The sequence below is a fragment of the Apteryx mantelli genome, chromosome 2 (assembly GCF_036417845.1).
Source record: "Apteryx mantelli isolate bAptMan1 chromosome 2, bAptMan1.hap1, whole genome shotgun sequence".
Taxonomy (NCBI): Eukaryota; Metazoa; Chordata; class Aves; order Apterygiformes; family Apterygidae; genus Apteryx; species Apteryx mantelli.
This window is the reverse complement of record NC_089979.1, coordinates 118,082,680-118,096,839: the sequence shown is the minus strand read 5'-3', so window position 1 is coordinate 118,096,839 and position 14,160 is coordinate 118,082,680. Positions and strand designations below refer to the sequence as shown.

The 14,160-nt window shown below is 35.6% G+C and overlaps 1 protein-coding gene across 7 annotated transcripts in view; it reads right to left on the bottom strand.

Annotated features, from left to right (window-relative positions):
* Positions 1-14,160, bottom strand: part of CLASP2 (cytoplasmic linker associated protein 2) — a 153,051-nt gene that overhangs the window by 13,237 nt on the left and 125,654 nt on the right. For 5 of the 7 annotated variants that reach the window (XM_067291310.1, XM_067291313.1, XM_013948160.2 and 2 more), the window contains 8 exons: positions 13,337-13,500; positions 12,107-12,185; positions 11,914-11,964; positions 6,851-6,994; positions 2,804-2,947; positions 2,229-2,335; positions 1,236-1,389; positions 254-482 (listed from right to left, as the gene is read on the bottom strand). In XM_067291310.1, the coding sequence (XP_067147411.1) occupies positions 254-482; positions 1,236-1,389; positions 2,229-2,335; positions 2,804-2,947; positions 6,851-6,994; positions 11,914-11,964; positions 12,107-12,185; positions 13,337-13,500 (1,072 nt within the window). The remainder of the gene's footprint in view (positions 1-253; positions 483-1,235; positions 1,390-2,228; positions 2,336-2,803; positions 2,948-6,850; positions 6,995-11,913; positions 11,965-12,106; positions 12,186-13,336; positions 13,501-14,160) is intronic. The other 2 variants (XM_067291311.1, XM_067291312.1) reach the window with 1 other exon arrangement.

Genomic DNA, 14,160 nt, shown 5'->3' with positions numbered 1-14,160 from the left:
TCAGAAGTATACTATATAGTTAAGTAATTAACTCATTTTTCCCCTCACATCTACAAAGATCAAGCAATCTCACATCATCACTCAGCAGGATTACTAACAAATAAACTAATTTATAATACATTATTTGCAACACTTGTGCTGCCTCTTTCAAAGGCTTTTACATACACAGCTAATGATGAATTCAGAGACTGAGCTAAAACATGGAAAAATCTCACCATTTTCTTTCTAGCAAAGGATGCAGTCTGAAGCTTACCATCAGGAAATTGCTCTGCATCATCATCAAACATGGCTTCTTTCAAAGCAGATTTATTAAATGAACTTATACTATCTGAATAGTTGTATGGGTTATAATCTCGTGAACGTGGCGAGGAGTGGGGAGGCATTGTGTTTAGTAAAGACGTTTTGTTATCGAGAGCCGTTCGGCCTGTATCACTGACACCACTTCCTGCTCGCAGGTCCACTATTCCAGATGCACTGCAAATCTGCAGGAGAAGAAATACCATACAAGCATATAAGAACATACTGCGCTTTTCAATTCACTGCATCTCTATTTTGTCTACACAGCAACAACTTACAAGTTCCAAAACGTTTCCTAATATTCCCCAATTAACTTTTTCAAGTTCACTCTTCAGACAAGAAATCTTAGCAACAGTTCCCTAGCAGTTAAAATACTTAGCTTTCCAAAAAAAAAAAAAAAGTACATAATCCAAAAAAACCCAAAAGATCACAAACTAGGAACAGCTGTCTATATTTGATCTCAGAAGTTTGATGCTAATTAATTAAAACCATGTTTAAGCATATAAGTATTTGGCAAGCTCAACATATCTGAAAGCCAAAGTTCCATAGACACAGAAGTTTAACATAGTGCATGCAACACTGAAAAAACTCTAGGTTTTGTATGGAATGAACCAAAAGACTTTAGAAAAACATATAGCAAGATATATGCCTCTCAAATGAAAATAGAGGCCCAACTGATTGGCAAGATAATCCATTTTAAAATTGCTAACATTTTAAATAAACCAACAGCTAATACTACTTGTAATTAGTATCTACATTTCCAAAGTGTGTTTTAAGACTACAAATGTATTCTTCTAAAGTTCTGAAGTGATTTAGGAGAGATGTTCCATTACAGAAGTCATAATACATAAACCTAGTTAAAATGATGCTTTATACGTAATAAAGCAGGTTTTGGCTTGGTTTGCTGATACCAAGATGCACTGAGTTTCGATACTCACCGAATCGCCATCATCTTTTTTGGAATCTCGTTTCACAGGCTCATTCATATCTTCTTGACTACGAAAACTGAAATTCTGAATGGCTTCAGTGACTCCACGAAGAGAACTGTAAATATCTTCAGAATTCATATTTTCTGTGTCATAGTCAAATGCACTGTGGGCCATGGACAAGACATTGGAATTAAGAAGGGTTTATTTTTTGACCTCATGTTTTTAATTAACATTAACTTGGAATGACAGAGACTCCGGAAATATTAATGAAATTATTATTTTTCTTGAAACATGGTGAGGAGGAGAGCTGGCTCTCCACATACTAAAGTGTACCGTATTAAGTGCAGCGTATTTGTTATCGCTTAAGTGTACTGCCAGTGACACAGAAAGCGCTAGGACTGGCTAGATAATGAAGAGCTGCATTACATAGCAGCATCTGCCCAAAGTTGTTTTACTCTAACAAATATGAAACAACTAGAAATTTTATACTGTTCCCTCTTTCTAAAACAAGAGTATCAAAGTAATAAAATCAATTAATCAGTTTCCACATTAAGTTTATTGCCAAAACCAAAACTTATAAAATCCACTTAACTGGCAAAATTGATACCACAAAGTTAAGGACCAGAACATTTATGAACTTCTTCCTTTTTAGTCTCTCTAAAATCAAAGTATGGTTTGACGACCTAACTGAGCTACTCTAACATTTGCTACAGACAGAAAGAGAATCTCCCTGAACACTTCCCTCCCTTCTCTCACTATCCCATTCGCACCCCTAAGTGCGCAGTCCTTTCCCACCTCAGGCCAGCTCTGGCATTCATCAGACCCTTCAGGGAGGCTAAGCCATCCCAGTGTGCCATCATTCTGTGGAGGTACAGGGTAATTTTTCAGTATCTGGCACTTTTCTGTGAATTTCTCTCCATGCTTTCGCAGTTGGGGTTACAATTTTGGGCAACAGTTAATGAAGCCCTAGATGCAGAAAATTATACCACAGACTTACGTTACCTTGGTGACAGAGTATTCTGTGATGTGTTGGTTGGGGACGTGAGGGGACTTGACCAACTGGCTGGTGAGCGTGGAGTAGGTCTTGTTAAAGGACTTCCCATGGATCCCTGGAGGAGAAGAAAACATACTCTAGTAGGACTTCAGCTTCCCTTTGAACCTATTACTGTATTTATTCTCTAGTGCCCAGAAACATTTAAACAAGTTCTATTTAATTTCTAGGACTGGCTAACCAGTTACCAATAACTTCAATCAGGTATAACTTTGTACTGACTGAAGTACAAGATAAACTACTCTTAAATAGTACATTCAAACTTAATAAGTCACTTTACTTGGAAGCAATGCACACTGAAAAAATTATCAACCTTTGGAGGAAAAAAGAGATGAGGGCATTCTACAAAGAGCAATACCTGCTATTATTAAGACAGTGTGCCACCTAGGATTGAGCCCCTCCACTCCCCCTCATTTTGTCCCTCTCACAAACAACTACTGAAATACAGTTATGTTGGAACCTCCCCCCCACACACCCCCCAAAAACCCAGTAACTTCAGAAAGAATAATTTAAGAGGTGTAAATACCTGACCACTGTTGCCTGTGTTTCGCAGATGATTGTGGAGAAGCTTTGTGGCTCCATCCTGAAATGTTTTTGGTAAAGCACCTAACAGCATTGTAAACTCTGGCGTATTGAGTTCAAAAAGGGAAATCAGCACTGACTGTGCAGCCTACAGGAAGAGAATACAGACTGAAGTTATTAATTTGATTTTCTGAAGTAATTTTTAATCAGCAAAAGATTCTGTAGTGAGGCATAATCACAAGAAGTGACAAAAGTATTTTTCAAACTTGAAGAATAAAGATGTTAGCAGATGTGAACAAAAGCAATTTTTATTTGCTCATAAGCTGGAAGTTCCAATATTAATAACTCCAGGCACACACCAATGAGCTCTTACTTTGCACAATCTTCCTAAAAAGTAGCCTTCCACAAATGTGCTCCTCAAACTTTTTTCCCCCCACAGAAGCCCTGCTTACTAACTGAAGTACTGAAGAAAGAGGCAAAATGACTTTTAGAGGGTTTGGGAAGTTGGACAAAGTAATTTAAAAAGAGAAGAATTCCATGGCTAGAAGAACACACAAAGCAGGAACAAGTCTGCAATTTCTTCTCCTGATTTTAGCAAGTGGTAAGACAGGTGGTAGATAACCAGCAGACCAGTTTGAAAAGAAACAGTTATCATTTTAGAAATTAAAAAAAACAACAAAAAAAGAAAACCAGATACCCTAATTTGGAATGAGACGATCTTGACTTTGAGCTGTGATCACAGGACTTAATATACTTTATAACTTATCCTACAGCCAAACTAGTTAAACTTTTTTTCCACAGCTTCCTTTATCTTTAAAAGATAGGCAAACATGAGGAAGAAAGTAGCTGACTGCAACATACTCTAAAGATGAAAACTGTTAAGTATTAGAGTTTATAGTCAACTGGATTACACCCTCCCCCCCACCCCCAAATTTTAGTTCTTTATCTTTAAGGTTATCCTCATCCTAAGGATGTTTTACAATATTTTTTCTTGGACTGATTGAAAAATGACAGATCTTTACTGCCAAAATGAACACAGCAAGTTATGCAGTGGTGGGCTTCCTGCTGGGCTCCCTCTGGTAAAGGGATTTTGACTGCCTGACTTCCTAATGTTCATATAATTTAATGAATGTCCACTGGACAGGCTAACAAACCTGTCAACACAGCAAAAAACCTATCACATGTAACAAAAGGCTAGAGATTAAGTTGTCCAGAAATGTCAATAATTTCTTTTTAGTATGAAACTCTGACTCTAAGAGTAACCAACTATGTGTAGTTTCCATAAAAGCAGCTCACCATCAAGGTCTGCCATGCACTGGAGAGAACCAGTGCCTAATGCTAGAGAGAACGATAGGCAGCTTGTTTAAGGACCAAAATACTTCAAGCAAGTAGTTTAGAAAATTCTTTTAGACATTTATTTCCCTCCTTTTGCTTCCAGAGCAATGAACTGTAGCATTTTTTAATTAACAGTTGAAAGCCAGGGTATGAGCACACATACTAGCACACATCTTAGTATTAAGTTTAATGAAGAAAATACTAACACGTTAGATTGCTACAAAACATCTTTGCACACTGGCGATTGGCTGCTTTCTCAAATGCTTATGTCCTCCTCTCTCTGATAGTCGTTTCTCTTCAAGTGAATACCCTGAATGTCCTCTATGTCCCTGCCTTCAACGTTTCCCTTTTCCTCATTTTTGCTTACAGTCAATCTTTTATCAGAAATCGATAAAAAGCAAAACCCACAACTGAACAAAGGCTTGGAAATCATCACTTTCCTTTTTCTTTCTTGTTGTCTGTGTCTCCATTCCATAACACTTCGTCTGTTTAAACTGCTTATAAAATAACAGACAGTCGAGGGTCATATCAGGAAAGAAAATGATTCCATCAGGTCTGCCCATAATGAGGCTCCACCTATGGTATTAAAATTGAAGTTGACCCACAAAGGCCTACGCAACTGCCTATTTTCTTTCTAACATACTTTTAAAAAATTACATTTTAAAATATTTGGCATTATTTAGCTTCAAATTAAGCTCTTGCTCTGGAAATTTAAATCCAGTTCATAAGTATCAGCTTTTCTGCAGCTAACCGCAGTACTTTGGTACTTTTTGTTCTCAGAAGAAATCTGAAGTCCTGAAACATGGAATTTTACCCTCCAGAAAGAAGTCCCATGTCACTGAACTAAACTAAGAATGCCCTATTAAAGGCTGATTTAAAAAAAAAAAAAAAAAAAAAAAAGATGATGACTTTCCCAATATTTAGTGCTGGAAATGTCCTTAATGAAAAACACACTGTTTGCACACAAATACAGCTGGCATAAATTCTAAATTTAAAGACACACTAAAATGTTATGAGCTTATTAAAATATAAAAGCTTGATGAAAACATTTGTGATAGCATCTTCCAACATCTTAGAGAATGAATCATTTTATATCATCAGAATAACTTTACTGACTATTCATTGGTGAAATTTTATTTTCAAGAGTTATTAAAGGCTTTTTGTAGTTAGCTACTTCCAACTGCTCTGTTATGGAAAGAAAAAATAAAACAAGAAAAGTTCATACACTTAAGGTGTTCCAGATGATAAAACTCACTGGCAATTCTTTCCATGATTCAGTTACTTATTGACATAAAAATGCTTATTAGAGATATGAACCATCAGATAAGACAGCTTGCCACGTGTCTTGCTACTAAAACTTTTCTGATTTATAAGATAGTGCTGCTTCAATTCCCTTCCTGTTTTTATGGTTTTATGTATGTCACTAAAACATGGTAACTAAGCAAAACAAGTCCATAATCATATTACTGCTTTCCTATACTCATAAGTTTTATTAGAAATGAAAATTAAGAAAAACCTCTAATATAAACTTTCCTATAGCAAATTATTAGAAACATTCAAGATATGAAGAAGTGGTGAAAATGATTTTTGTTGTTTCTTCATATTACACATTTGTGAGACAACTCAAACTACAATTTGTATCAATTCTCTCCAACAAAACATCCTTCCTAAAGGAAGGAATTTTTGAGACTGTTTTCAGAAATGATGAAGTTGCTAAAATTTAAGCTGAACTGAATCTTGCAAAGGAAATCAAAACAAATAAGTGGTTCTGACTCTTCAGTTGCAGAAATAAAGCTGAAAAAGGTATGAAAACATTGGTTCTCTGTCATAGATGCTTCTATTTTGTGAGCCATAAATGAAATACTTTTGATGTTCAAAAAGTGTGAACATGCCAATAATGGCAGCTCAGACCGGATGAGAACAACAAAAATCACTCTGTTTCATCAAACTGAAAACAAAATTCAAAGACTTTTGCTATCTGTATTTGGAGGGACTATTTATAATCCCTTTCTGAAGACTGAATTAGTGCAATTCTCATGGTTCTTCTGTATCCCTAGCATATCTGAATACCTCACAAACATTAATTTTCACTTCAAGAAACCTGTACAAAAGGAGTTTTGCAGTGGAACTGTAGCATTACAAAAACAATTCTTTGGTACTACCTTATTAAAATATCAACTTTCTTTTTGTCAAAAGGTCAACAGTTATCCAATGCTTTTGTTAAACACAAAGGACTAAAAAAAAAAAAAAAAAAATCCAACTGAGACTGAACTGTAAGTTTGCTACCATACTCACCATTCCTGTTATGAATGTGCTATTAATATTACAGAGGCTGTTCAGTAAGTAATACTAAATTTGTATAGAAAATGCCTACTGAAAACGTTTTAATACCAGATACACCAATAATACATAAATGTATTATGAAAATACAACCTTGATGGAGATTTTCAAGATGTGTTAATTATAATGTTTTACTTAAATGTTTTCAAACACTAGTTTTGGCAAAGTTTAACTTTTTCAATTTTGATACTTCATACAGACATATTATCTATGTTTGCAGAGAAGGATAACAAAGTATGTTTTGCTTATGAAAGAATAAGTTTTTAAAGAAAAAGAGGATTTTTATCATTTTTAACCAAGAAATATCAATAGCTTGTTTAATTTGAAAAGATGCTTGGAATGTGCTTCAATTGTACACACACATTAACAAACATACCTTCCTAACATCTGAGCTTTTAGGTTCTGTGGTCCAGGTGATGATCCGAGACACTGCTAACCTAGTTTCACTTGAATTTACAAAATCTCCTGGATCCATCTGTTGTGCAAGAGTCTCTATGTATTTAAGGATTGCAACTTTGACCTGCAAAGAGAAATAGAGTCAGATGGACAATAAAAATGGCACGCTGCAAGAAGAAGCATACTCACAAAATAGGATGCTCTTTCCCTAGAATAATTTTTTTTTTTTAATTAAACCAACAATTTACAATGCTTCTAGTAAGTCTTTTAGGAAATATAAAAGCTGACTATCTGAAAGAAAGTTCTTATCAGCACTGGTATAAAACTCTAAACAGTAAATCACTTTACAGATGAGTATAACACTTCAAGAAAGAAGGAGGTTTTCCCACAAACTCATTAATGGACACCTTAGATTTCACTGGTAGTAACTAAAGATACACAAATCACTGCATATGCAGAAGTTCATATTTAACAAATAAAGCAGAAAACAAAAGTACTCATAATATTTAAGAATATTCAGAATTTTTAAGAACTGTTCAGAATTGAGAATTTTTTTTCAAGTAGTAAAATGAAAAATGAACATCAGCTGATGAATAAACAACTCTTATTAGAATACTATGCAGTTAACACTTAGCACCCTTTAATGGCAGAAAACAGAGTTTAGCATTAAATAAGTATCTTTGGGGATAAGCCAAATGAATATATTAAAAACATTTGGAATAGAACTTCTACAAAAGATTTCTTAAGAGGGGTCATATGCATACTCTTCCTTTGAAGATACTTAGGAGACAGAGTCATGGATCTATCAGGAGGATAGAAAAGATGCTTTACTTCCTCACCATCTGAGCATCCTTCTCATATCCTACAAGCTCGCGCTACTCCTTACAGACAACTATCATTTTATATATTCCACACTACAGCCTCTCTCTAGCTTCTCCAAAATTGCATCACTGCTACAGCAGAGAAGGGTTGTTATGCCCATATCTCCCTTAAACATTCCCTCCTCAATTCCTCATACCCCAGAGATAATTGTCATGCAACCCATCAAAAAAACCGGTAAATGATTATTTAGGTAACTCGCTTAATTTTGAGCTGTTTTCGCTTCCACTAATAATTATACTGAATAAGAAATACCCATCAGGGAGAGACCTACATCCAGTACAACTATAAAAAAATAAAGTTCTGGATATATTTAATTGTTCATGGCTTGCACTATAACTGTTCTGAACAAAGACATTTAGATATTTCCCTTGGTCATCAAAACCTTCAAGCTATTAAAAATTCGGCAAGATACACTGAATGACACACACATTAGTGGTAGCTGACACATGTAGGTTAATACTTCATTTTCACAGCGGCTGTTAAAGCTCGACTTTTCCGAAGTTATACGACAACCAATAGCTAGAGATTTTTGTCTTATACAGACCAATACTGACGTATGCAGTACAAAAACGCAGCTAAAAGTCTGTTTGCTAGATTCTTCACTCCACTGTTCCCTCCTTCCCCATGTGAAACTAGCCGTTACATTATGACTGCACTGCTACCTATTACTGTTAACACTTTAAATGTACTTATTGACACACCTTAAAAAATACCACTACTAGCAACTGTAACACTTAGAACATCCAGAGAAGTATCTCACAATCAAAAATTATAGGGTATGGTATCTGAGAAAGCAGTATTATTCAATGTTTAAAGTATTCCCACCAAGTAAATTCACATAGGCTTCTGGAAATATGGTGGCTCTCAGGAGACAGAAGAACACCGAATGGAAGATAAATAGAGAGGCTTCTCTCAATTAAGTTTTGGGTATCTGCCTCATCTGAAAAGTCAAGTTTGGCAGTTATTTTGAAAGACTATTTTTGAACTACTTTGGTGAGAAGGAATTCTGGAAGGAGTAGCTTTCTATGATCAAATATAATGAGACGGTATTATTATTGATTTAAAAAAATCCTGAAGTAAACTCCATGATAGCAGCAAACCTACTATGATGTTTTTCTGACACTATTTCAAACAAGTAGCTGAGATGTAGAAATAAAAGGTTTAACGTAGTACTTTCTCAAATAGCCTATTTTATCTCACTGAGAGATGAGATAAACAAGATTCTTTTGACTGCCATGAAAGCAGCTCCAAGAACTTTTACATGACTGTTTGCTGTTAACCTGAAAACACTGTCTATGAAGCTGTGCAATACTGTCTTGATGTTTCTTTGTACTCTTTAGGCTGAATTTATTGTGCTTTTGTTGGACCATAAACACTGAGACAGTAAATATCTTTCCTGTACAGCGTATAATACAAGCAGGCTTCTTGCTTAATATTAGTACTGCTGTACTAAGTGAACTGAAACAGAGCAAGCTACAATTAGCACTATTACTCACAAAAAGAAAAAGAAATAGACATAAATGAAACTAAAGGATTTCACAAACATCTTTCACAGATAATGAGATGCCAATGGCCCTGGTACAAGAATATCCTGTGCAATTCCATCTCCAGAGATCCAGGAAATACTATAAAGATGCTACAGTCAGTGCCAGAGGCAAATTGTTTTCCTGTTCTGTGAAAAACTGAGATTTACAGAGTTTCATTTGCTGCACTGGAAAGAAATATTTCAAGTAACAGGAAAAAGAGGGCAAGGGGAGAGGAATGCAGAGAACCTGCTTTACTTAAAACAGTCAAAAGCCCTTCTCTTACAGTGCTTTTCTGGGATGAGAGAGACTCTTTCCATGTCTCTACTCTGCCTTACTCAGGCTGAATGCCAACAATCATACAAAGTGACTTTCAGACTGTCACATCCCAGATGCCTGTCCTAAGCTCTGGGTTACTGGCTATTTGGAAGTGACATCTCTGCTGCTATTTAACCAAGTGATTAAAATAGCCACTAAAGAGTAGTTTCAAAAGGGTCTCCCATCTCTGAGAACCATCATCCATTTTGGCAATCTGTTGGGGGTTTTTAGTTCCTTTTTTATTTCTTAAACCCAGAAATTTTAATATGGACTTAAGAAAATCTTCTCATCAAAAATGTTCTCCAGCAAAATATTTTGATTTCAGTAAATCAGCATTTGCAAAGGAAAGAAGGGTTCAGAAATTTCTAATGAGCTTTGGTCACAATGCTTAATTAGTTCCTCACTGAATTTGAGCCACGTGGTATTCAACCTGAGAAAAATGAAAGTCATGCTTTGAAGTATTTCTCAGGACTATACCCATCCACTGGAAAGCATATATTCTATCTGCAAAGATCAGCTTAATAGGTTATAGGCAGTCTAGAAAATTTCACTCTTATTTCCATACACAAATCTGATTGAAATAGATACATCCATCTGACACCTCTAAACTACATTTCAGCAGTTCACCACACATACATGTAAAAATAACACAAAAAAGTAAGGGAGTGCAAAATGCACTGGGGTGCACCCTCCATGGGTTAGGTCAGTAGAAGCATACCTTCTCTATGTTCAGTCCTCTTACCAGCTAGCTGTGCAAATCCACCTCTGTGGCTACTCTACAAGCTTGACTTTTATTCTTCAAGGCTTATAGTTATGTGTGTAAATTAACAGCTAAAACTACAATTTACTGTAAAGGGTCATGATTATGCATCACTATCACATGAAAACCAGTGGGGAAAGTCATTTGTAGAAGAAGGGAATTCTTCCATGGAGTACATTTCTGGATCAACTATAATTTCTTACATCTGACCATCTCTAAGGATACTAAAAATCCTGTCTTTTTTCTGTCACAGAGGGAACACTGTTTCCCAGTACATCTAGCCCAAAAGCACACCCTGCACCAGAAGAATCTTTTATTCAGAGCAGGAACAAAATCTGAAGGCTTCATGAAATGGAGCAGTGCCTCTGTTATGATTATCTATTTAATCTGTTAGGTATCTGAGTGCACTGAGGATGGGATTTAGGACAAGACATTCAAGGATATGGATACTAAATAGATACTTTTGCAATTTACTAGGAGTCCACGTCTCCTTTCAAATTGACAGTCTCAGCTTTAAAACGAGACCAATTTGTGTTTAGCAACTATAGCATTATGTGGCGGGGAAAAAAAGAATGTCTCAACCATTAAATTCACCTTTCTAAGGAGGAACACCAAACAAATCAAAACTAAGCCAAATTTGTTCCAAGCATTTATTTAAACAACAAACTGATTTTTACTACCTCATTTGCTGTCTTCAATAAATGACAGCAGTCCCTTTTTAACACAGCTCTACGAAGCAACAGTGGTCAACGTATCAACTGTCCTCAAAAGCTTAAAAATATAAGTTTTACTGTATTGTAGACAAAAAAAAGGCACATTCATGTGACTTCAGGTTCAACATCATCTGGGAAAAGTCATATTCATGTGCAGTATCAAACTATGTAAAAATATTTCGTGCAGGATAGAGCAGAAAATGCCAGTCATCATATGCTTGTTATTTCCCCATTTATCTCACTTGCAAATCTTCTTAGGATTTGCTGCATTTATACTATAATCAACTCTTTTTGGAACTGTAAAGGTACTACAGAATTCAGTTCTATTTTTGTGTTGTGGTGGCAGGTCTATGGCCTAGCGATTTTTAACACATAAAAATGTGTGCATGTATACAGCCACACACAGTTTTCAGAAAAGTAAATGTACCATAAGGGGAGCTTATCTTGAATTAACAACTGAGGTTCATATTAATATTAGTTTAATTTAAATGAATTCCAAAGCTATCAGACTGAACACAGGAAAAATTATCCACAAACCAGGAAAACAGGACTGGGAAATCACAAACATAAAATTAGAAAAGACTTGATAGAGTGAGTTTGCATAACCAGCTTGATGTTAGGCGGCCATATTTTTGTTGCTCATTTTTACTGTGCTGTGGTTTTATTAGATTGCTCTTGCAGCAAACCGTTTCATAATAGTATAACATATAAAACTGAACGTTTGCATGCTTCAAGTTTCTTGCAGAGGTTAGTAACAGCATACAAATGCATTCAAATAACAATTATTGAAAACACTGTAAAAGTTTGACATAGGGTTAAGAATAAAGACAATAATTCAGACAAAAACCTTTGAGCTCCAAAAAGAGCGAAGCTGGTCCTGTAGTGCTGGCTTGACTGTCTGAAAGTTTACAAAAACAAAATCCACTAATTGAAAACCTTTTTTTAAAAAAAATACAAAAACAATCCAAATTCAAATATTAAGATTAGAAAACATCTATCAATGAAGATTTTGTTTGCAATGTGATCCTGAAAATTCTTACCTTCAAGCTAGGTGTTTGGGTCTGATCAACAGTAAATCTCATTAAAATACTGAACTGAAGATCATTTGGAAAAGATTCCCTGTGAAATAAAGAAATCAAGCAAATCATGTTAGTTACAAGAGATTTACTTTTGATACCTGTTTGGAGACACCAAATAAGCCCGCATTTTTTCTTCCAAGTACACAAAAGCTTTATCACTTCTAGAAGAAAAAAAAATACGTCTAACAATTTTGTTGAGTTTATATATTATTTTCAGAAACATTGAGCTGGTATGTAAAGGACAAAATTTAATTTGGTGTTAACCAAATATAGCTAGAATATATTACTCAAGAAATAACAGATGATGTATCAACGATATGGTAGTATTCTGATTCTAAATGTAAACAATTCCAACAATCCAAAAACTATTATGCACTAGTACTGCTAAAGTATATACAACACTATGCTTCTCTGGGTTACCTTGTTACACTGTTTATCTGCCTTTACTCTCCCTCATTTCACACTCAAAATATTACTGTCAAGGCCTCTGCTGTAGCAGACAGAAAAAGGAGGTGCAGATGACCATATTCCCTCTCTCCCCTCAAAGCCAACCGTACCCTTCCCCATATTTCACAGCAGAGCTGCCACATGAATAGGCCCAGCAGAGGTCTAGCACGAGTAAGTTGTCCCATACATCAGGAACGGAGGATGAAAAGTAGGTCCGAGAGCCCCTCTAATTCTACTTAAACAACTGGCTTTCATTTGGGAATAAAGTTGGCCAGGGATGAGGCCCAGCTCTGTGATTGCAGATCATTTAGGGAATCCGGAGATTAGTGAAGTGGGGAAGGTGGAGAGAAGAGAGAAAACAAATCCCTTATTGCCACCTTACTCCTTAAAGAAAAGGTCAGTCAGATTTTAAGAGATGAATACTGCAACAATACTTTGATATCAAAATCACAAAAAATTCAAACACAAGCACTGCATCAGTAAACACAAGGCAAGACACTAAGCATACATGGCTCAGATGCACATTTTCAAACCAGAAAAGTAGTATATTAATTTTTCAGTATTAAAGGTTCAAACTCTTTGAAGTGAAAGTCATTTAGGAAACCAAAACACTTAAGGAGCAAGATTTGCTCAAGCTTCACTACTTGCTGTAAGCTCTTTATTGTTACAAGAATCCTGCAACACACTAAAAAAAAAACCAACACCTTGGAAATATTACTTTTCTCTTTTTTTTAAACTCATTACCTTGTGACATCAAGTGCCTTCTGAACTTTTGCCTGTACAGACCCAAGCAAATCAGCACCCATTTTTTTCAATAGCTGTGTCAGCAATACAAACAGCCAGTCCTGCAGATCCTCCTTATGGACCTGGATGAAGTCCACTAGCGTCTCCAAAAACATGCTGAATACCTAAAAGGCAGAAGAAGATGGAAAGAGGGTAGGATGGGGCAAAAGAGGAAATGACACTGATGTGTGCTTTGTTACAAACAAAGAAAGCAGCAAGGGAATCAGAGGCAGAGAAAGGCAGTGTTTTGCAGCCAAGCAGGGGAAAAAAAAAAGAAAAAGAAATCTGTCTTGCTTTTTCATTAGACTCTGATATAAGAGTATACTGGAAATGTTAGCTGATTTCTGTAGAAGTTTGACAATTAGGTATTCCATGCAGTATCGTCAAGAAAAGAAATGCTTACTGTGATGGCTGGCGCAACCTCAATTTTTTTCAGTAAAATTTAATTTCTTACCCTTTCAAGCTATATCACTAAGTCAACTTTACATATCCCACAAAGACTACAAAAACACTTTTTCTTTAAAACTGAAAAAGTTACTACAATGCTTTAGCAGAATATTCATTGTAAATATCTGCATTACTAAATACTGCAAGATCATGGAAGCATGGCCAATTCCTTTCCATAAAACAACTGTGAAACAGAACAAGATTCTCCTGCTCTTGCAGGTATACAAACACAAAAAAAGACCAATGTATTTATAGTAACCTCAGCTTTAAGACTAGGAAGAAGGGCTTTTTGGAAGGAAGGGTAAAGAAGGGCATAACAAATGGGTAACCTTGACCAG